At 49.8% G+C, this 21,859-nt stretch overlaps 3 protein-coding genes and 1 long non-coding RNA gene across 12 annotated transcripts in view; 3 read left to right on the forward strand and 1 right to left on the reverse strand.

Moving 5' to 3' along the window:
* The window catches only part of HOXB3 (homeobox B3), a 41,233-nt gene extending 36,163 nt beyond the window's left edge, over positions 1–5,070 (forward strand). For all 8 annotated transcript variants that reach the window (XM_011382668.2, XM_023524661.1, XM_023524660.1 and 5 more), the window contains 2 exons: positions 1,344–1,941; positions 2,758–5,070. In XM_011382668.2, coding sequence (XP_011380970.1) covers positions 1,494–1,941; positions 2,758–3,608 — 1,299 coding nt within the window. In that variant the 5' untranslated portion in view covers positions 1,344–1,493 and the 3' untranslated portion in view covers positions 3,609–5,070. The remainder of the gene's footprint in view (positions 1–1,343; positions 1,942–2,757) is intronic.
* On the reverse strand, positions 2,699–8,422 carry LOC105307252. 2 transcript variants are annotated; one of them, XR_897199.2, is made up of 5 exons: positions 7,200–8,422; positions 5,473–5,561; positions 3,989–4,045; positions 3,543–3,602; positions 2,699–3,016 (listed from the first exon to the last, which is right to left on the reverse strand). It is a non-coding gene; the product is annotated as an uncharacterized LOC105307252 (long non-coding RNA). The 2 variants fall into 2 exon arrangements; XR_897197.2 differs by having other exon boundaries at positions 5,439–5,561.
* A 374-nt stretch (positions 8,423–8,796) lies between these two features.
* HOXB2 (homeobox B2) lies at positions 8,797–11,229 on the forward strand. Its single transcript, XM_011382673.2, has 2 exons — positions 8,797–9,406; positions 10,145–11,229. The coding sequence occupies exons 1-2, from the start codon at positions 9,016–9,018 to the stop codon at positions 10,816–10,818; spliced, it is 1,065 nt and encodes a 354-aa protein (XP_011380975.1). The 5' UTR covers positions 8,797–9,015; the 3' UTR covers positions 10,819–11,229.
* Positions 11,230–19,878: 8,649 nt separating this feature from the next.
* Positions 19,879–21,365, forward strand: HOXB1 (homeobox B1). Its single transcript, XM_011382674.1, has 2 exons — positions 19,879–20,468; positions 20,942–21,365. Exons 1-2 carry the CDS (start codon positions 19,883–19,885, stop codon positions 21,268–21,270), a joined length of 915 nt encoding a protein of 304 aa, XP_011380976.1. The 5' UTR covers positions 19,879–19,882; the 3' UTR covers positions 21,271–21,365.
* Positions 21,366–21,859: the final 494 nt, after the last annotated feature.

Genomic DNA, 21,859 nt, shown 5'->3' on the forward strand with positions numbered 1-21,859 from the left:
TTATTTTTCTTTGGAGTTGGCCAACTGGACTGAATGAAACTTATTCCAAACGCACATGTTAAAAGAGAGGGTCAGTCTGGAGGTTTTATGAAAAGTGATGGTGAGGCATTAGGGAAGACAGATGGGGGACTGGGGGAGAAATGAAGTCATAAGTTTCAGAAGAAATACACAAAATCCTATTACAGCTTGAACCTTTATTTTTCTGGCGCACTTTTAAGAGGCTGCATGAAAATAATGACTACGTATTTTTAAACCTCAGAGAACTTCAGTAAACAGGGTACCCTGTTTCCAACCCAGAGAATATTGTTCAGATTGCTTTGTTGACTTTCTTCTTCCTTAAGGAAAAAAATTCTCTTTTAGAAAGTACTTTCCCATCTCTTGGTAAAAAGTTCAGCAGTTATCCAGTTTCTTTTTTTCTTCTTTTCAAAAAATCAAAGGAAACAAACTGTCAAGAAAAGGGTGGGAAAAAATTAAATCTGATGAAAAAAAATAAAGGAGGGGGTAGATATGGGCCAAATGGTCACAGCATCAACCAGCCTGGCCAGGGAAATGGAAACAATCCTACTCCACTGGGGACCCCTGGGGGACTGCCTGCTGCCAGGTCCCACTTAGCTGAGTAGACTCAGGCTAGAAGTGGTGGTACCTGAAGCAGGGACATGGGGGAGGCTCAGTTCCACTGGCTCTGGAGATTAAAAATCTTCAGGAAGTTTCTAGGTCAAGCCGTTGTTAGTTGTTGTCTTCGAGACATGGGAGGGGAAGGAGAGGATCCCTTATACTAGAAGCTTCTCTGCTCAACTTACTTCTTCCTTCTGTCTCTTTTGGAGATCTTCGGTTTTTCTTCCAGGCGAGTCTGTGCTTTAGTGAGAGAGACCTAGACGGACATGGAGGGAGGCAGAGGCAAGAGGATTCTCAGCTCAGAGGAGGGTGTTGATGACACTTTTATTTTGGAGTCTCCCAGTCTCCCCCCTCTTGAGCCACCCTATCCCAGAGTTGGGAGGGGGAGGTAGGGAGACAGAGGAGAGAGGTCAGGGGCTAGTGTGCATGCAGGAGAGAAAGCAATGACTCTTGCAGTAGTACGTTTCTATACCTAACCAGTCCCTAAAGGAGTACAGTCCTTGTTTTTTAAGTGGAAATGAAAACCGGTGGGCTTTTTCTTTAAAATTAAAGTGTTGAAATAAGAGAAATCCATTTCAGGTCAGGAAGTGGCCTCAGCATCTGCTGTGAAGATGTTGGGGTGGGGGAGAAGAAAAAACCCTATTGATGTCAGTTCCCTTTTCAGTTCCTAAGATGGATTCGAGCCCCAGTCTTCTTCTCCCCCTTGTGTCTCTTCTCTCACCCCGCAGGTCAGCCGCTCCGAAAAGACCCCGGGAGGAGGGGGGCAGAACTGGGAGGGGGGTCCGGAGCCTCACGTGACCCCCAGGGGTGCCAATGTCCGGTTGTGAGGGTATCAGGCCCTTGCAAGTTGCCATCCACTGCCCGGGCTTCGCCCAGCGATGCAGAAAGCCACCTACTACGACAACGCCGCTGCTGCACTCTTCGGAGGCTACTCCTCGTACCCTGGCAGCAATGGCTTCGGCTACGACAGTGCCCCCCAACCCGCCTTCCAGGCCACCACGCACCTGGAGGGCGACTACCAGCGCTCAGCGTGCTCGCTGCAGTCCCTGGGCAACGCCGTCCCACACGCCAAGAGCAAGGAGCTCAATGGCAGCTGCATGAGGCCTGGCCTGGCCCCCGAGCCCCTGTCTGCCCCGCCCGGCTCACCCCCGCCCAGCGCCGCACCTACCAGTACAACTAGCAACAGCAGCAATGGGGGCGGGCCGGGCAAAAGCGGCCCCCCCAAGTGTGGTCCCGGCTCCAACTCCACCCTCACCAAACAGATATTCCCCTGGATGAAAGAGTCGAGGCAAACGTCCAAGCTGAAAAACAGCTCCCCCGGCGCAGGTACCAGCTCTCTGCCTTCCTCATCGTCTGCTTTTGTCCGGGCCAGGAATGTCACTGTTATTCTAGCACCCAGGCCCTAGGCGCCCAGGTGGCGGCGGCACCGGCGGAGTTCCCTTACCTCCCTCTTACCACCTGATGACCCCTGACCCCTCGAACACCCTCTCCTGCCAGCCACCCTCCACCAGAGCACCAGAGAGTTCTATAAGGCCACGCGCTCAGCCTCAGCCCTTTGCGAGGCTGCCGAACCACCAGACGCAGAGTCGTCAACGATTGATTATTATTAAGTATGATTACTGTGGGTATTAATCACAATTGCTCCGGCGGCCCGGGGTCCCGGCCTCCAGGCACGGCAGCCTTTTCGCGTCACACTTTTGCGCCTTGCCCACGGATGTGCAGATTCCCTCAAGGGTCTTCCTCAGCCACCCACCCACCCTGTCCACAGGACCTGGCAGGAAGGTGGGGGGAGTGTCTTTCCAGACCTGGAATTGGGCATGGGGGTGAAAGGATGCGCGATAAAATTCAGACCTAAATAAATGGCCATGCGGCTCTGTCTGCGTGACATGATCAAATTTTCATAAGCTGGGGCAGCGAGAGGAGAACAGGTCTCTTAATAAATGCCACTATTATAGAGTGTCCGCTAATGCGACGGGCGGTGGGGGGGGGCGGCGAGGAGGAGGCGGGGACGGAAGGGGAGGCGGCGGGGGCTCTGAGTCCAGGCCTGGATTTATTAAGAAACGATGCATTCAATTTCGGCGTGTTCAGTAATTATCTTTTATTTCATTTTCTCCCCTTCCCACCCCTCCCCTTCGGATCCAGCGGAGGGCTGTGGCGGTGGCGGCGGCGGAGGAGGCGGAGGAGGCAGCGGTGGCGGTGGCGGCGGCGGCAGCGGGGGCGGCGGCGGGGGAGGGGACAAGAGCCCCCCGGGGTCGACGGCGTCCAAGCGGGCGCGGACGGCGTACACAAGCGCACAGCTGGTGGAGCTGGAGAAGGAGTTCCACTTCAATCGCTACCTGTGCCGGCCGCGCCGCGTGGAGATGGCCAACTTGCTGAACCTCAGCGAGCGGCAGATCAAGATCTGGTTCCAGAACCGGCGCATGAAGTACAAGAAGGACCAGAAGGCCAAGGGCTTGGCCTCGTCGTCAGGGGGCCCCTCCCCCGCCGGCAGCCCCCCGCAGCCCATGCAGTCCACTGCCGGCTTCATGAACGCCTTACATTCTATGACCCCCAGCTACGAGAGCCCGTCCCCGCCCGCCTTCGGCAAAGCCCACCAGAACGCCTACGCGCTGTCCTCCAACTACCAGACCCCTCTCAAAGGCTGCGGCGCCCCGCAGAAGTACCCCCCGACCCCGGCGCCGGATTACGAGCCCCACGTCCTCCAAACCAACGGGGGCGCCTACGGAACGCCCACCATGCAGGGCAGCCCGGTATATGTGGGCGGGGGTGGCTACGCGGATCCGCTGCCGCCCCCTGCCGGCCCCTCCCTCTACGGCCTCAACCACCTTTCCCATCACCCCTCGGGGAACCTGGACTACAACGGGGCGCCCCCTATGGCTCCCAGCCAGCACCACGGACCCTGCGACCCCCACCCAACCTACACAGACCTCTCTCATCATGCGCCTCCTCCTCAGGGTAGAATCCAAGAAGCGCCCAAATTAACACACCTGTGATGGGAAAGGGAGGGCGGAGGAGTGAGGTCATGGAGGAGGAAAGAGCCAGGAGAGGCAGCCTGGAGGTCTGAAAAAGGAGCCAGGGAGGGAGGTGGTAGTGAACCTTCCTGCGAAGAACGGGCCTGGCGCTCCTTCCCCTCCCCCTGGCCTGAGAGGTTGCTTTTTTAAGTCCTCCGGCCCTGTTTCCATCTGCCTGCCAACCCGTTGGAAAGGAATCCACAGCCGACTGGAGATGACCCCATCAACCCGAGGCCTTCAGCAATATCCAGTTGGAACTCCGCTCTCGGGTGTGGGGTAGAGGAAGAGGAGATAGGGAAACAAGGCAGAGAAGAAGCACATTTTAAAAAACAGGATGGCTCGGCCATCACCAACCAACTTACCTTCCATCTCTGTGGGTAACTTCCCCAAATCTTGATTTTTTTTTCCTTGCAATTCTCCTTTTAAGAAATTATAAAACATATCAAAACCAAGGGCACAGAGCATGCTCCCTTCCCCCTTCTCTGAAGCCTCAAATTGCCTCCCATCTACTTGAGGTTAATTGGGCACTCCCTTTCTAGCCCCATATTTTTCTGTTCTAGGCCATTAATATCTATACCCCACCCCCATCAATTACAGTTTTCAGAGGGCTCAGGGATGGTGAGAGATCCTGAAAGTGAGAGCTGTCTATATTATAAATGTATATTTTTTTCATTTATGGAAAAGCTGGGCGGTGAGGACAAGCAAGTTGTCAGAATTGAAGGTTTGCCCATTCTGCTGCCTCCCATCTCAGCTCCAAATACATCTCCCCTCTCTCCACAGAAAGCAATCGGTGACGCGTGGTTCTACACTTTTCTTTTCTTCTGTTGCTCTCTTGACTTAACGTGAAAACAGGGTATATTTTAACAAACTGTTTGTCCCAGGCAGGGGCTGCAGCCGGGCCTGTGCGCCTTGCTCAACCCCCTGACAGGACACTTTTGTTGCACTTAGAGTTTACATTTTAATGGATATAAAAACAACTGTGAGAGATGCCTGGGCCTGCAAGAGTCCAGTATCGCTCAAAAAGTGTGTGTTCTAGTGAACATTTTCATATATATTTATTGGTTATAGCCTGTTAAAATATTTTCTTTTTTTGTATTATTTATCCCCTTACATTATGTATTTATATGAGAAAAAAAAGAAAAAAACTGTACTTTTTTAGTATTTACTTGTTATAAAGGATGTGTTTCCTGTCATGTAAAACCAGCTATTTTAGTTATTGTACTCTAGAAAAGAGCTGTAGATTTATGTTAAACTCGTACTTATGAGCAATTGTAATTAGTTCTTAAAGGCATGAACTCAGCTCCTAATTGTCACTGTATAGTCCTGAATTTGTAGAATTAGAGTTAATTGGAACTTTCTTTGTTCTTCAGTAGTTACTTTTTTCCTTACTTAAAAGGGTTGTCTGTCAAACAATTCTTGAATAAACTTTCTGTTATCAATTTTATCTTGTCCTAGTGGTCCAATTTAGATAGCAGAGCGAGGCTGCTGACTGCCAAATTTCCCCCAAGGGAGGAAGGACATTGAAGCCCCTGTCCTGGCCTTTTCGTCCACGGCTCAGGCCCCTACCTCCTTTTGCCTGTCTCAGGTTTATACAGTTTTTTTCACATGAGCCTGAACCATCCTGCGAAATTCTTTAGCTAAGATTTGAGTAACAAGTTAGGGAGAAGGAAGATTCTTAGGTACTCTCTCTAGGTTTTTCAGTTTGGCTTCTTAGCCTCTCCGTTTTTCTCATTCATTAACCTTTTGTCTTCTCTCCTTTGGCCACAACTTCCTTGCCCCGCCCCTGCCCACAAACACCACCACCACCACCACCATCAACAACAGCAACAAAAATCTGGCCGATTACAGCTCCTTCCACGCAACCTAAACTTCACAGTTTTCTTCCGGAGCTACAAAGAAGTGGTCACGTGACCCGAAGCCCAACCACCATTGGGTCTAAAATGAAAACAAAGGAAAATGATTAATCTAAAAAAAAAAAAAAACTAAGGCCTCAACTTCTCAGGTCAAGTCTTAAAAACTAAAGTGAAATTAAATCACTAAATAAAACTGGGGGTGGAGGGAGAGGAGGCGGATTTGATTTCCCCTGCCAGGGAAAGGGGAAAGGAGGAGGGTGGGAGAAGCTGTTATAGCCAATCTTAAATAAAATGGTCCCCAGGCTAATGTGCCGTTGTTTGTACGATTCTTGGGAAAACTTCATTTCTTAGTCGTGCTTCCATAAAAGTTTTATCACATTGGAGCGAGGATAGAGAGGGTCTGTCAAAGATGAAATGTCACCACCGCGTCGCTGGAGTCGATAAGAGCGAGGAGACAGGGCGGCTGAAATATGGAGCTAATTCATTGAAAGAGAAGCGATGGCTGCTTGCTGAAGAGTTGCATAATTCTAATTGTAAGCGATGCGCCCGCATTGCTTAATTAGGAGCATATATTTGGTGGAAGTGATGGGGGGTAGAGTGGGTGAGAATGGTTGCAGGCCCTCAGCCTTAAAGTGAGGGCTGATTTTCATTTTTATGTTGCATCCTGGCAGTCCAAGGTTAGTAATTACAGTCTTTATGCAACAATAAATAACAATAAAAAAGCAACCTGAATTCTAACCCCCCTCCCCAATACAATTTTAACTGGACTCAGCTCATCCAAGCAGCAAGCAATTTAGCATTGGGTCAGGCTATAATTTAAAGGCATAAGAGCGTGCAAAGTTTGATTGGTATCAAATAACGCTCAAGGGTTTTTCTTTCTCTTTTCCTCTTCCCTGAATAACATTTTCTGAATGATGTAACTAGATGAAGCGCCATGTTTGGCTCTTGGGGTGCAGCGGATTGATTAGCAGGAAAGAAGCAGGCCAATAGAGAGAATTTTGCTCGAGTTTGAAAAACAGTTATGGCTTGAAGCTAGAACTGCAAATAAAAATAAGGGCCTACTTGGCTTGGTGTTCCCCACCCTTCTCTCTGTGAGATTCCAGGCACTAGCTCAGCAGCCAAAGTCATGGGGAATATATCTGTGCTAAGATTCACAGCACAGCACGGGGGGGCGGGAAAGAGGTGTCTGTGGGAAGGAGGGCTCTCTTGGTCTCTTTTCACACCCAACTTTTCTGCTCTTCTCTAATCTGGCAGTACAATCTGTCAGCTGGGCTAGGGAGAGCTGTATTTCCTGAAGGGACAGTCCTACTGGCTGTTGCCCAGGGAAGCGCTCGATCCTGCAGCCAGCTGGAGAGCCTGTGAAAAAAACTTCCAGGGCTTCTCAAGGGGGTGGTCGGAGGGAGAACCCACTCTCAGGCCTTACTGCGCAACTTCCAGACTACTACTACTCGGATTCTTCTGAGCCCACCCCCACCCCCGCCTGACTCCCACCCACACCTCCAAATGGCAAAAATTTCTTTCTTTGGAGCTGCGTTGGACGTAACCATCTCTGGCCAGTTTTCCTCGTGTTGAGCAGTTCTCTCTGAGCCCTCCAGAGACTACTACCCCCTTGTCCCTGCAGCCCCCACCTCCAACTGGCTCTCCTCCAGCCCCACCCTTTTCCTCAGACTTCTCTGTCCTTTTTAAACGCTCACCACCACCCACGCGAATGAATACTTACCACCACCCACGCAGCCGTTACATTGACAAAAAGTTTCTAGTTCCAGCTCCCGGCTGAGTCGCGATTTCTCTGCTAACCAGCTTTCTCCTCGCTGGGCAGCAGGGCAGGGAGGGGGAGGGGAGGCCAGTGCCGTGGGAGTTCTCCAAACTTTCCACCCAACTCAGCGCCCTTCCCTCTGCCCCATTTCCCATCTGTTTCTCCGCTCTCCCAGAATCACCTTTCCCTTGTGCTAACACCCCCCCACCCTCAGGCCTTTTAAAGGGATGCGGAATTTCGGCTGTTCCCTCTGCTTTCCCAAAGAGCCAAATTCTTTGATGCCATCGGAGGAGCTGTCAGGGGGCTAAGATTGATCGCCTCATCTCCTCTCCATCCCTCTGACCCACTTATTTAAAAATCTTCCCTTAGATCGACTTTTCATTTTCTGCTTTGAGATCTAGTTTCTCACCAATTGCTTGGGTCCATTAGTCTTGTGCCCCCTCCCTCCAGTAAATTACAGCACTCCTGAAAGTTCAGACTATCTTGCTCTCCTTAAATAAATAAAAAACAAAATCAAAAAATTTTCCCCAGGGGCCAGAAGTGGAATATCATCTCAGTGGTCATTATTTCTACCCTCTCCATATTCAGGGAATTCTTTCCTGCAAGAGATTTTTTTTTTTTTCATTATCAGCACAATAACAAAAATGAGAGGGGGTCTCTCTTTGTCCTGCATGGGGGAGGGGGGTGCTCTCCCTCAGAAAAATGGACCTGAGCTTTGAGTTAAATCTCTGGCTACTTTGGTTCTTGTTCATGTCCCTGAATATAAATACAGATACAGACTTGAGGCTTGAGTGGGTGCAATGCATCTTAGACCCTGATTTTTTTTTGGGGGGGGAGAGCGGGTCAGAGGAGTACAGATGCCTCCAGGTGAGGAAGGTAGGTGGACATATGGGCAGGGGCAGTGCTGCAAACACTGGACAGAGAAGGAAACTGAGACCACACAGCTATGGAGGCCAGAGGCCCAAAGGGGCCCCTCACCATCTATCTCACTCTTCTGTGTCAGCCTGGGAGTGCCTGTCGATTTTCCAAGATTTATCTGTTGCTTTTGGAGGGTGAGATGGGGATAGTGGTGCTGATGATTGTAAATCTCTTCTCTTCCTTATTGCACCTTAACACTGACCTTTCCCAAAGGGGGATGCTGCTTTCTACTACCTCTTCCTCCCACACTGAGATCCTCATTCAATCCTTTTTTTTTTTTTTTGGTGGGGGGAGGGGAATGCTGCTGGCCATGTAAAAAACAAAAAACAAAAAACATTGATTTACTCTATCAAAAATATTTCAAAAGGAAAATGTCTCCCTTAGATTCTGTTGTTTCTGTGGCTTCCAGAACCTCCCATCCTCTAGAGGGAATGAGGGAAAGCTTTTCTAGCTTTTCTGGAGAAAGAGAGTCATTGGGGAGAGGGGATGAAGGACTGGGGAGCTCATGGCGTCCAGGTCGGAGTCCTCTGGAGTTTTTGAATCAATTAAAGCAAATAATGCTCTCTGTTTTCCACCAGGCCCAGACGAGCGATTGGCCGAGGCCAGTCCCGTGACCACGAATTCCCTGCAATTTCGCCGGAGTCCTGGGTTTAATAGAGAGAGTCCCCATACGCTTGTATTTATCAGCAATATACAATTATAAAGGCCCAAAATTTAAAAAAAAAAAAAAATCAAGAGCGAAATCTCCCCCTCCCAAAATCATTCCATCACATAAACCTGGGGGGGGCAGGAGGGGGGGTCCCTTCCGATCCTCCCTCCTGACGCCCCCCCCAGCAGGCCCCCTCCCCCACCATTGAAAGCCATGAATTTTGAATTTGAGAGGGAGATTGGGTTTATAAACAGCCAGCCATCGCTCGCCGAGTGTCTGACTTCCTTCCCCGCTGTCTTGGAGACATTTCAAACTTCATCAATCAAGGAGTCGACATTAATTCCTCCTCCTCCTCCTTTCGAGCAAACCTTCCCCAACCTCCAGCCCGGCGCCTCCACCCTTCAGAGACCCGGGAGCCAAAAGCAAGCCGAAGATGGGCCCGTTCTGCCGCCGCCGCCGCCGCCGCCGCCGCTCCCCGCCGCCCCCCTGGCCCCCGAGTTCCCCTGGATGAAAGAGAAGAAATCCGCCAAGAAACCCAGCCAATCTGCCACGTCTCCTCCGGCCGCCTCCTCGGTCCCAGCCTCCGGGGCTGGCTTGCCTGCAGGTCGGTAATGGGGGTAGAGGTGGGGTGAGGGGCAGCTAGAAGAGAGGGGGGACAGAGCGATGGGGGAGATAGAAAAGGTGGCTAGTCTGTTGGGGTTCCTTGCCCCGTCGATTCCAGGGACGAGGAAGCAAAATAGACCGCTGGGGCGCAGGCCTGGCCGCTGCCACATTTTTTTTTTTTTTTCCTACAGCACATTTGGAAGCTAATGGGGAAGAGATTTTTCTCTGCTAGGAGAAAAGAATTTGCTTGACCCTTATCTGTGTGGAGGAATGATTGTGTTGTTGCTGGGGTTGAATCTGGGGGCAGGAAAAGATTCGGTCCCAGCTCTTAGTCAAGCGGAGAATCTCATAGCTAAGGAGGAAGGGGGGTGAGGAACAATATTTATGAACCCTCTCCCCAAGCGGAGTTGGAAAGTGCCGAATTGAGGGGTCCACACAGAGGACTTTGGGGGCGGGGGACTCTGAGCTTCTGGGGACAAAGGGGAGCCACTCGCTACCCACTGCGTGGCCCGTGGGTGGCTCTCTGAGTGCTTTGTTCTAACCTGGGCTGGCTGTGCTGGCGAGAGGGTCGGGGAAAAGGGGAGAAAGCAGTGAAAGCGGCTTGCTTTGGTGGGAGGGAAAGAGGAGGGGGAACTGCTGAAACTGTTTTTGGCGGATGAGGTAGTGTTTATTCCAGCTGAACTGTGGTTGGGAGGAGGACACGGCCCGCTGTGATGCCTAGGCTGCTTTTCCCCTACAGATGGCTCGGGGCTGGCGGAGGCGGCCGGCAGCGGGGCGCGCAGGCTGCGCACGGCTTACACCAACACACAGCTGCTGGAGCTGGAGAAGGAATTCCATTTTAATAAGTACCTGTGCCGGCCGCGCCGCGTCGAGATCGCGGCCTTGCTGGACCTCACCGAGAGGCAAGTCAAAGTCTGGTTCCAGAACCGGCGCATGAAGCACAAACGGCAGACACAGCACCGAGAGCCGCACGACGGAGAGCCAGCCTGCCCAGGCGCCCTGGAGGACACCGGCGAGCCCGCTCTGGAGCCCATGGCCAGCCCCGCCGCCTCGCAGGCGGCGCGGGAAGCCTGCTCTTACCCTCCTGAGGTCGCGCCGGGCCCCCTGGGCGCCTCTGGCTCTCTGCCTCTGGCCGCTCGCGGGAACGGAGCGCGGGCGCTGAGCCCCGGCTGCGCCCTGAGAGGGTCGGACGGGCTGGAGCCAGAGCCATTGCCCGAAGACGCCTTCCCCGAGCGGCAGGATTCGCCTTTCCTGCCCGACCTCAACTTCTTCGCGGCCGACTCTTGTTTTCAGCTGTCCGGAGGCCTCTCCCCAAGCGTGCAGGGCTCGCCGGACAGCCCGGTTCCCTTTTCTGAGGAAGAGCTGGACTTCTTCACCAGCACCCTATGTGCCATCGACCTGCAGTTCCCCTAACTTGTCCCCTCCGCCCGGCCCTTCCGCCCCCCCCTCGGTTGTCTAATGGAAACCCCCAGGACCTTCCACCCCCAAGTCATTTAGACTTCTTTATGTGTTTTGCTAAAATTCAGGTATTATCGAATTAGCGTTTAATTCACTTCCTTTCTTCTCTAAAATATTGGGCACTCGAGCGTCTTTTTAAAATCACACAGAAAAATTGCGTTTCTTAAACTCCTTCCAGCGAAATCTCAGGAATAATTAAACTCTAAGAGGGGCTTTCTTAAAAAATAACTAGAGGAACCTATTTTCCTCGTTTTCTTTTTTTAAGTTTTAGACTAGATTATTTATTAAAATTCTTTAATAATAGGAAAAGGGGAAAGTATTTATTGTATATTATTTTCATAGATTAAATAAATGTCTTTATAATACGAAAATGAGTGTTTGTGTTGGGACGCAGCCCCTTTCCCTACAGTCCCTAGGCCAGCTTCACTCCGTTAGGTCCGGATGGGGGTTTCTTTGGCTCTAGGCCGGCTAAGTCCGGGTGCTACAAAAGTGGCCCCACTTGGCCGTCGCTTCTCCGCCTGCCTGCAGCTCGGAAAAGTCGGGGTTTGCTGGAAGCTCTGTCACCTCGCCAACCTCAAACAGATGGCCTTTGGCCCTGCGCGGGTGTTCCCGGGCTTCTGCTTAGACGTAAAGGCGAGTGGGTGTGCTGCCCACAAAAGAGGGTGCGAGGAGAGGTCTCCCGGACAGGATTTGGAGTCGTGGCGGGAGCCCAGAGCTTTAGCTGAATGGGGAGAGGGTCCCTAGGGTTTCCGAGGCTTCTCGTTTCAGTGCTTCAATGGGATGGAGGATCTTTTTCCCGGAGCGCGGGAAGGCTGGGGACGCGAAGCCTAGGGACATGGCCGGTCCAAGGAGCGGAGTGGGGTCGGGACTTTTCTAGGAAAGCAAGACCCCGAGCCCCGGGATGGTAACGGGCCTGCAAGTGGGCAAGAAAGGAGGCCGGGTGAAAAATGCAGCGGGTCTGAACTTCAATGCTCTGCGGTCCCCGCAGTCACTCTAGGACCCCCGGGGTTGGTAGAGCATCCGGAGAGCCGCGAGGCGACGCGCCCAGGGAGGCCCAGGCAGCGTCGGCAGGCGTTTGGCCTGCAGGGAGGAAAGGAGGAGCGAGGAGAGCGGGAGGGATACAGGGAAGCAAGGAAGATGCTCAAAATGGCGCTGGACCCAGCGGCAGGGAGGGCGAAGGAAGAGCCGGTGGCCGCCATGACAGCCGCTTCGGGAGGCGCGGGGTCCCTGCCAGGGAATCCGTCCCGGAGCCCACCTTCTCCTTTCCGGGGCGTCCAGACGCCAGTGAAGAAAGGGAGCCAGGGAGCCTCCTTTCAGTTTTTGTTTTATTTTAAAAATGAGCCCAGCAGATGTTGAGGACGCTAGATGGACGGAGATTCCACGTGGGGGTGGGAAAGGGAGGGGGCGCGGCGGGTCTGCAGGCCCCGGATGGCCTGGGCGACCCAGGCTTTTGATCCTTCGCTCTGGGATCTGAAGCTCGGCCAGAGCTTTCTCCAAATGCAGACCTACCTGTCTTTGCCAACAACTTCATTTGCCATCTCAACACTCGCTCCTATCGCCCACAGTGCACCCTGCCCGGCGACTTGCAAACCCGGTAAGCGGGAAGCAAGGATCGATCTTCCCCATCTGCCTTCTGGTTTCTTCTGGGGAACGTGGAGATTTAAAGGGCCCCGGAAAGCCATCCATCCTCTTTAGGTTTATTTAATATTTCTCTGGCTCAGAAACAGACACTGCAGGGCTACCTCCCTAGCAGATGCTGCCGTTCTCTAAAAGTAGTTTATTTCCTGGGCCTCCCAGACTTTCTCCTGGACCAGCCTGACGGGGACTTGGAGTACCAAGCACGGAAAGGCAACAACTGTCAAGAAAAGCCAGGAGCCCACATTGGTTGTGACATAAAGGACTAGATAGATAGGCCTTCGCATATTTTTTAAAACTGGTCTCTCGGTGTGAGAAATACAGGCATCGTATTCAGCTGAAATTTAATCCCTTAAACTGTCTTAATATAGAATTCATCTCCTGCATTAAATTATTTTATGTCATGTTAAATTGCACTTATTTCATAAATTAATATAGAACAATTAGATGTGTTATAATAATATTGTGTATCTTATTAGTTTATTTTTCCTCAAAATATATAGGTATGAAATAAATTCAATATATTAAAGTAGTAATACACAGCTTATTGGCTTGTGTGTTTATTTTCCCCATAAATTAGTGGATATACAATATATTAAAACCACAGTATACATCTCATTGGTCTGTGTGTTTATTTCTCCATAAAATATGCCCATAGGCAGTGTTTAGCATCTTAAAAAATCACAGCACATAGCCATCTTTACACTAACAAAATGAAACAGACATTTCAACTGGGGCTTTGATTTCTATGGACAGCCAAACTGGATAATTTGATCTAATTAAAAATGCTCTTTCAGCTATAGCAGGTTGTTACAAAGATCAAGAATACCAGAAGGATCTTGCTAATTGCCCACCTTACAGCTTTCTTTGGTCAAAAGGAGAGCACCCTTCATCAATGCCAAAAATGCAGTATCTGCTCTGCTGGAGAGAATTCACATCCTGGGATCACAGCTTGGTCTGCTATACTGAGGGGCCTCTGAAGCTCCAGTTCTCTAAAAGCTTTGCTGCTCTATGGCCCAGCAGCGTCAGCACTTACCATGAGCAAGTTAGAAATGCAGAATCTTAGGCCCCACCCCAAACTAAATCAAAATCTCAACTTATTAGATCCCCGAGTAATTTATATGCACATTAAAGTTTCAGAAGTACTGCTAGATCATAGTGCACCTTGTTCCCTGCCTTCCTCCTATGCTTAAGAATTTTTGATCCAATTTAACTGGACACTGCCTTCCAATCCTTCCCAAACCAATCAGTGGCCCAAAGGGCAGGGAATCTCAGCTCTTCCCTGAGGCTGCATCAGTCCTGATTCCTTCCTGCCAGAGTGAGTAGGGAGCCAGGAGAGTCCAGCCAAAGGCTCAAGCTACCTGTTTAGATATAGATACTCTGTGTGTCCTGGGGGTGAGAAGCAACTAATCCAATGGAATCAGGAGTTCGAGCATTTTCCTTGGTTGATTATTAGAGAGGAGTTGAAAATCTTTACAGACACCACACGAGACTTTCTCTCTTTTCTTATACTCACAAAACTCATCACCTCTGATGCCACTACAGCAGAACAAAGAGGCAATGCATTTGCATAAGGAAATGACTTCTGCTTTCAATCTCCTTACCCAATTTCAAATTCAAAGGGATGCCTCACCATTTGGGATTCATAAAAGATTAGGATTCGGGATGCCTGTGTTCTAAATTAGTTCTTTTTCCTTGTCTCATCTCTGGGGTCATCCTCTTTAGCCTGATTCTTCTGGCTGGCTATGGAGAAGGAAGGGGAAGGAAGGAGATTAGAGGGCAGTGCCAGGTGGCCAGACTCACTTATCTCATCCCAATGGGTCAGGATCAACTGTATGTGTTCTGTAGCACAGATTGGATATAAATCGACTGTGGTTGGAGTGGGAAGATTTCAGTGCCATCCCGAAAGCTGCTGGTCAGTCTGCCCTGCTCTTGGTGAGTCATTCTTTTAAGAAGAATGACTCATTAATATTATGGTGAAAGCGAAGGACCATTAGATTGAAGAATTATTTGCAATCACAATAACCTTGAGTCATTAAAAAAAAAAACGTAACTTGTGCCTGAACAAGTCCCTTTCCCTCTCCAGACCTCAGTTTCTCCATTTGTAAAATAAATGGAAGAACTATATGTCTATAATGTCCTCTGCATCAAGAAATGTCAAAAGTATATTCATTAGTCTTCACAAATAATGTATTAAATATTTATTGTGGCTGGTACTATGTGTTTTTTAATGGAGGTGGTGACTCTTGATGTTTGACAATGGCCCACCTCCCAAGTATCTGGTAGAACCATTTCAACAAGTTTTAATTTGTATCTTTACACCAAAATTGTGTCCCTAGTCATTATTTAAATGAGTAGGGAGATAAATCTTTTCAACAACCAGGTAATTAGATACAATGCTGTGTGCCAGGTGCCAGGTATTCAATAAATATGAATGTTAAGAAGTGTCCTAGCCATATTTTCCTCTGGCTTTTATCTTCTGCCACTTTCCCCAACATTTGATTATGTTTACTCTTGTTTGAAAAGAGTAAGATATTTTATACAAACCAGGCACCAAACTACTTCTTTGACATGATGTACTAGACTTTAAAAGTCCCCTTCAGTCAGGTTTTATCTGGTTGATGGGGCATCAGAGCATTAATACAAATTCTGAGTCTCCCTAAATAGCTCTGCTAAATTCCCCTGCTTACCTTTCCCCCAAGTCTCTAACAAGCACTAAATGGCCCCACTGTACATCTTCCTGAAATGTGCTCTAGTCAAATACATGTCATCAGTTTGCAGAAAGTGGCCCTTGGGGCCCCACATCACCCCCTCCACCTGCCAGGCCTGGTGTGACCCCAGTCCTCCACTGACCTCTCCAGACCAGTCCTGCTCTTCTGTCCTGTCCTGTCCTGTCCTGTATCCCTACACACACACACACACACCCTCTCTCCACACTGTGGTGATGCAGATATTTAGTGCCTAAAGGAGATCTAACAAACTGCTTCCTCCTCTAAAGAATGGGTCAACAGTGAAAGAATCCTCCTAAAATCTCTAATTTCCAACCACTACAGAAAAATCACAGTCTGGACAGTCAGTCATTCAGATACAAATTCAGCTTGATCAGTGTTCTACAAGGTTTCCAGAGTGGATATTTTGGCCACAACCACCACATTTGGATAAACCCAATTCAGTAGGAAACTATTTCAATTCTTCATGTCATTCTAATCTTTCTTTTTAGAAGAAACCCAACTCTTTGGCTTACCTTTTACTCCAGATGAAGGTTTACATCCTGTTGCTCTATCTAGATCATAGAAGTCAGGTTCAACCCCAATTCCCCAGGAAGGACAGTTTCTAAGTTAAATCCCTCATGGGGCAAGAGACAACATCTTTCCTAGAAAACTTTTCCTAAATATTGAAATGACCAGGAAGTTCATGCTAATATCCAACCTCAAAACTTTCTGGTGCAATTTTAATTATTTGGGTCTTTTATAGATTATATAATATTAGGCTTTAGTTTTCAAAAAATTCTTTAGCTTAGAAGAAAATCCTTTGCCTATACAAAGCCAACCTCAGTGAAATTTACATATGATAAAGTACGTATTGTATAATATAGGGTGATATGTTACATTAAAATATAGCACATGTGCTATTTTCCTTTCACATATTTCCACATTTTAATATGCTAGTTATATTAAAAAACCAAAGACTGACTCATATTTCAGAATGTGCATGTAATGTTAATATTATGCATTTATAGAATTCTCTTTGGTTCATATTTTCTTGCTTCCTTTAATCCTACTAACAGTGCAGTGAAGTAAGTAGTACTAAATCCATTCTTCTCTGAGGCTGAGACTCAGAGAAACCAGGAAACTTATCCAAGGTCATAATGCTAAAAAATGGTCAAGCAAGGATTTGAACCCAGGTGTTCTGGCTGTCCAACCAGTAGTCTTCCCATTACAAAATGCACCACCCACAACATAGTCTGTGGTTCTCAGGCTGTGACAATTGTCACAAAAATTTGTGACAATTTAATTAGTTTGCATTAAAAGAAACACCACTAAATTCAAATTCTACCCTCCCCACAAACAGCAGCAATAAACTATCTCTTATAGAGAAATAAATTATAACCTTGAATATCCTTTTAATTTCAATCTTTGATCTTGGGCTTGGCCTCCAAGATCTGGGCTGGGGACAGCAGGCAGAGAGACACTTAAAGGCCCAAGGAAAGAACTGTTCAGAATGCTACTACCAATCCCCATCTAAAGCAGATTCCTCCACAGAAAAGGCCAGAATCAGGTGTAAACTTCTAACATATCTGCATTCTGATTAGAATGGTTTCCCTGACTGCATTCTCAGTGTGTTAAGGACTAGCATCTCTCAAAGATAATTTCAGTTCTAAACATTTTCCTATGTTCTTCTTGTTCTCCTATATGTATAAATAGATTATAATTAAGAAGAAATCAACTTTATTTCATTGTGATATTGGGTCTATTCAGACCTTCTCTGGTGAATTTAATTTGGTCAACCAGAAAATCCTATAGTCCATAGATTACTCCAGATGTGGATTACTTCTCTCTGTTTTGTTTTGTACTCAGCTGTAGGTTTAGCAAGGAATCCAGCCTCCATTAACTTTCTCTTCAGGCCAGAGGATGGTGAAGCTTCTTTCAAGGAGGAAGAGACTTGGGAGCCAAGTTGCTTTTTCTCCTAGACCTTTCTGCTGGAAAAAGTTTCTGTTGGAAAAAGTTTTAATCTTTCTCTACACAAGGGAAGGTAACAAGGCTCAGATGAATTGGAGATTATAGTGCTTTTGGAGAGCTGAGGTCAAAGTAAACACTGAAAGTATAACTTGAATCTCTTTTGCCTACTCCTTTTCTTCTTGTCATTAATAATGGACTACTGGTAACTTCAACTGTTATTAGGGAGACTGCATTTCTCCAACTCTCAGACAGATTTCTGCTCTTTCATTAAACTAATTTGAAATTTACTTCCTCCTTTAGACCTCAGTTGTTCTCTTAATTAAGAGGGCAAGGGATGAGGTGAACAGGTTCTCTCTGGGTTGCGAGAAAGGTGAAAAGTGCAGTCTCAGGTCTCTCAGAGGGAGGTGGCCAAGCATAGCTCAGATATAGGCTGAGCTCAGATTTGGGGTTACAAGAGAAGTCCTAGTTCCCTGTATCATTCTTTTCCAAAGTCCTCTGTGGAGAACTTCATAAAGTGAGAGGCATCTACAGACTCTCAAAGGTCCAAAAGAAAAATATGCTGGCTCTCACCTCAACGCTCTTCTCTCCAATACCTCTGCAGGCCACTTCTGCCTCCCATCTCAGTTTTTTCCTTTGTCTGCCCTTGTTCCTTTGGCAGTGAACATTCTCTCACTCTCCTCCACTGTATCTCTCTTAAAGAAATTACCAATGGTCCTCCTCCCTGTCCTGATCTGTAGTAGGGTCTGAAGCAGAGTAACATCTGAGGAGAGGAAAGGGCAGGGGCCCTGTGAAATGCTCTGAGCTCTTTCTTGGTTGGGGGCTAAGTGAGGCTCACAGAAATTAAGAGTAGAGAAAGGCAGCGTGATTTTGGTGCTAAAGACAGAAAGCAGGAGAGGTGACTATAGTAGACAAGCAGAATGGGAAACAGAGAGATGGAGAGACACAAGAGACTAAGAGACAACTTTGGAATTTCTCGCAGAGGAATGAGTATTTACGCTGCCCTTTTTGGAGTGGGGAAATCTGAGAAGTTTTGAGGTTTCTCTCTGGACCTGTCCCACCTGCTTCTCTTCCTCTCCTGAGCTCAGCTGTTTACAGAGATCCCTTCCTGAACTCTTGCCCTCCTGGACTTGCCCTAGCCCCGGCCCCAGGCCTCCAGCCAGACAGACACCCTGACAGGTTACAAATGAGTGTGGGTGTTGGATTGGGCCAAGCTCTTGTCCTCAGAGTCTGGAGGAGGAGAATCAATGGGCTCTACTCTCTTCCAGTTCCATCTCAGTCTGAAGAGAGTGAAGGAGGCACTCCTGTTTCCTTCTCCCCTAACCCTGACCCAACAAACACACAAGAGCAGAAAGGGGTGAGAATTCACTCCTGAGCTTCAGGACCTCCACACTGAACATCCCATTCTTTGAGCAAACTCCCTTGATCTATTCTAGAAAATTAATTGAAAATTTGAGTAATCTTTAAGATGTAATTGGTATTGAGTTTATGGATTTGAGGCTTGGAATTCTTTTGGAGGATGGGGGAAGAGATGAAGGGTGGTGAGGCAGAGAGGGCTAGGAGGGGACTAAAGAATGCAGGATCTACACAAGTTTTAAACACTTCAGAAAAGGAATAAAAATTCCCTCCTCTTCACTTGTAAACATCTCCTAGCTCGGTGCTCATTGTGGCTCTCTGGAGAGATACAGGGAGTTATTTGAGTCTGAGTGAGCGAGCCAACTACAGCTATGGATGGCTAGAGAGAGGATAAATACATCTAGAGAGATGAGTTGATGGATAGGTAGGGAACGAATATAAATATATAGAGAGATGGACGAATGGAGAGATGGATTGAGACAGAGGGAATATAAAGAGAGGCTGAGGGAGAGAAATGGATGTGTGAATGAGGAGAGAGCGTTTGTGCGGAGAGCTAGAGAGAGAAATGGGGCGTTTCTCATCCTCCCTCCACATTTCTGTCCTGTCTTTCTCTCTGACATGCCAGTTTCCCATCACTCATTTAATGAATTCATCCTTTAAATTCTAGACCCTGCCTCACACCCTTAGGTGTTTTTGCACCCTCTACCTTCACAGTCATCCATTTGGCCCAGGATAACATACCTCACCAGGTTGTCCTAACCCATCACCCCAAGACAAACTGGGATAAAGAAACTGGGAGTGGGAGTTTGGGGCAAAGTCAGGAGGCTGAAATCCCTCCTTCCCTGTCTACAGCCTTAGGGGGAAGGCTCCTTTGGGGGGTGGGAAGAGTGAAGGGGCAGCTGGGTTGAATTTGTCCAAATCTAATAACTCAGGAGCCTATTGAAGGCCTTGGGGGTTGGGAAGGGAGGAAAGTCTTGAATATTCCTCTAACTTCCCCCCTCTCTGGTCCCTTCTTTGCAAAAGTCTTTGAAGAAAGATGTTTTTGACGCTTCCACGTCGCTCTCAGATGGATGGGCTGCCGGTGATTGAAGTGTCTTTGTCATGCTAATGCTTGGGGGGTGATGGATGGGCGCTAGGGCTGCCAAACTCTGGCCCGCAGCGCCCATTGGCCTGGGAGAGATCACATGCGCCCCGCCACCCCTACTCCCTACCCCTTTCCTGGGGGAGCGCTGGCCCAGGCGATCTGGGCCAGGCCATGGACGCAAGCTTCAGCGCTGTGACATACTACCGAAAGGTTGTAGGGCAAGAGGGTGTCTCCCCAAAACGGGCCGACCCTCCTGCGGCCTCCACGCATGGACTATAATAGGATGAACTCTTTCCTAGAGTACCCACTCTGTAACCGGGGACCCAGCGCCTACAGCGCCCACAGCGCCCACAATGCCCCTACTTCCTTCTCCCCTAGCTCGGCTCCGGCTGTTGACAGCTACGCAGGCGAGACCCGCTATGGCGGGGGACTACCCAGCCCCGCGCTCCAGCAGAACTCAGGCTATCCCGTCCAGCAGCCGCCTTCCGCACTGGGAATGCCCTTCCCCAGCTCTGCGACTTCGGGGTATGCCCCGGCAGCCTGCAGCCCCAGCTATGGGCCTTCTCAGTACTACCCTCTGGGCCAATCAGAAGGAGATGGAGGCTATTTTCCTCCTTCGAGTTATGGGGCTCAGCTAGGGGGCTTGTCCGACGGCTATGGAACGGGTGGAGCGGGCCCGGGGCCGTACCCTCCGCCGCAGCCCCCTTACGGGAACCAGCAGACCGCAAGCTTTGCACCGGCTTATGCTGATCTCCTCTCCGAGGATAAGGAATCGCCCTGCCCGTCTGAACCCAGCACTCCCACAGCCCGGACCTTCGACTGGATGAAGGTTAAGAGGAACCCACCCAAGACAGGTAGGGCTCAGGCGTGGCCACCCTCTCTCCGGGGGCCCAAAGCGGATGTGCTTCTCCTGCACTGAGGTGTTCTGAGCCCAAGGTAGCTTCCTCTCTCTGAGACGCCCTGGTAGAGGCAGGTAAGAACATTCTGCCCCGTTTCAGGCTGGGTGGGGTCTCCCTACCCAGTGAGTGCCGAGTTACCCTTAAGGGTAAGTCTCCACATTGACCGCCCACTTCCTGATCTGTGTGCCCACCACAGGCCCAGGACCCAACGTGCCTGCGGGGCGGGATTGGAAGTGTGGGGAATGTTGCTCTAGATTTGGAGATCACCTGGGCGGGGGCGGGGGTGGGCGCCTGGTGATCTATGGGAACTTTGATTGCTGAAGTTGGACAGAATGGTGAATGGGGCTGCAGAGCTGGCCCGGGAGGAGGGGAGGAGAAGGAGAAAGAGCTGAGAGAACTGACGTGGCCCTTCTCTGCCCCGCCCCTAGCGAAGGTGTCGGAACTGGGCTTGGGGGCGCCCGGCGGCCTCCGCACCAATTTCACCACCCGGCAGCTGACTGAGCTGGAGAAGGAGTTCCATTTCAACAAGTACCTGAGTCGGGCCCGGAGGGTGGAGATCGCCGCCACCCTGGAGCTCAACGAGACGCAGGTCAAGATTTGGTTCCAGAACCGGCGCATGAAGCAGAAGAAGCGTGAGCGGGAGGGAGGCCTGGTGCCCCCAGCCCCTCCAGGCTGTCCCAAAGAGGCGGCTGGAGACACCTCCGATCATTCGACAGGCACCTCCCCGGAGGCCTCGCCCAGCTCCGTCACCTCCTGAACTCAACCTCCCAGCCGACTGGGCTCCTGGGCTCCGCAGCGCCTCAGTCCAGCCCTCTCCTCCGCTCTTCCTACCCGCGGCCTGGGCTTTACTGCTTCACCACGGCTGGGTACGCCAGTTTAGCTGCTTTGGGGAGAAATGGGGAAACACTTTTCTCCGGTCTGGGCGAGGTGCTGATGGCCGGGCACCCTATCGCACCATAGGTGTGGGAGACACGGAACCTGTCAAATGTGGAGGGAAGGGCTTCCTTTCGCCTTTGATCTGGGGATTAGCACGGGGGCGGCGGGGGCGGGGGAGGGTGCGCAAGCTGCATCCTCCTGGATTCTGCTTGCCCTTCCCAGCTTTGGTTTGTTCAGTTCAGTGCCTTTGAGCTGCGAGGACGCTCCTCATGCGCTCACTTGTATCCCATCTCCCCGCTTCTGGGCCCGGGACGGAGAAGGACTCGAAGTTTCTTGTGTGAGAGGTATTTGGGTGCAGGCATATCACCAATACTTCATTTCTCCAGTCACCACAGACCTTACAGTAGCACCAGGTGCCTTGTGACAGACCCAAAAGTCCCCCCCGCAATCTAACCTCATTCATCCCCTCC

Source organism: Pteropus vampyrus, unplaced genomic scaffold (assembly GCF_000151845.1).
Source record: "Pteropus vampyrus isolate Shadow unplaced genomic scaffold, Pvam_2.0 Scaffold486, whole genome shotgun sequence".
NCBI lineage: Eukaryota > Metazoa > Chordata > Mammalia > Chiroptera > Pteropodidae > Pteropus > Pteropus vampyrus.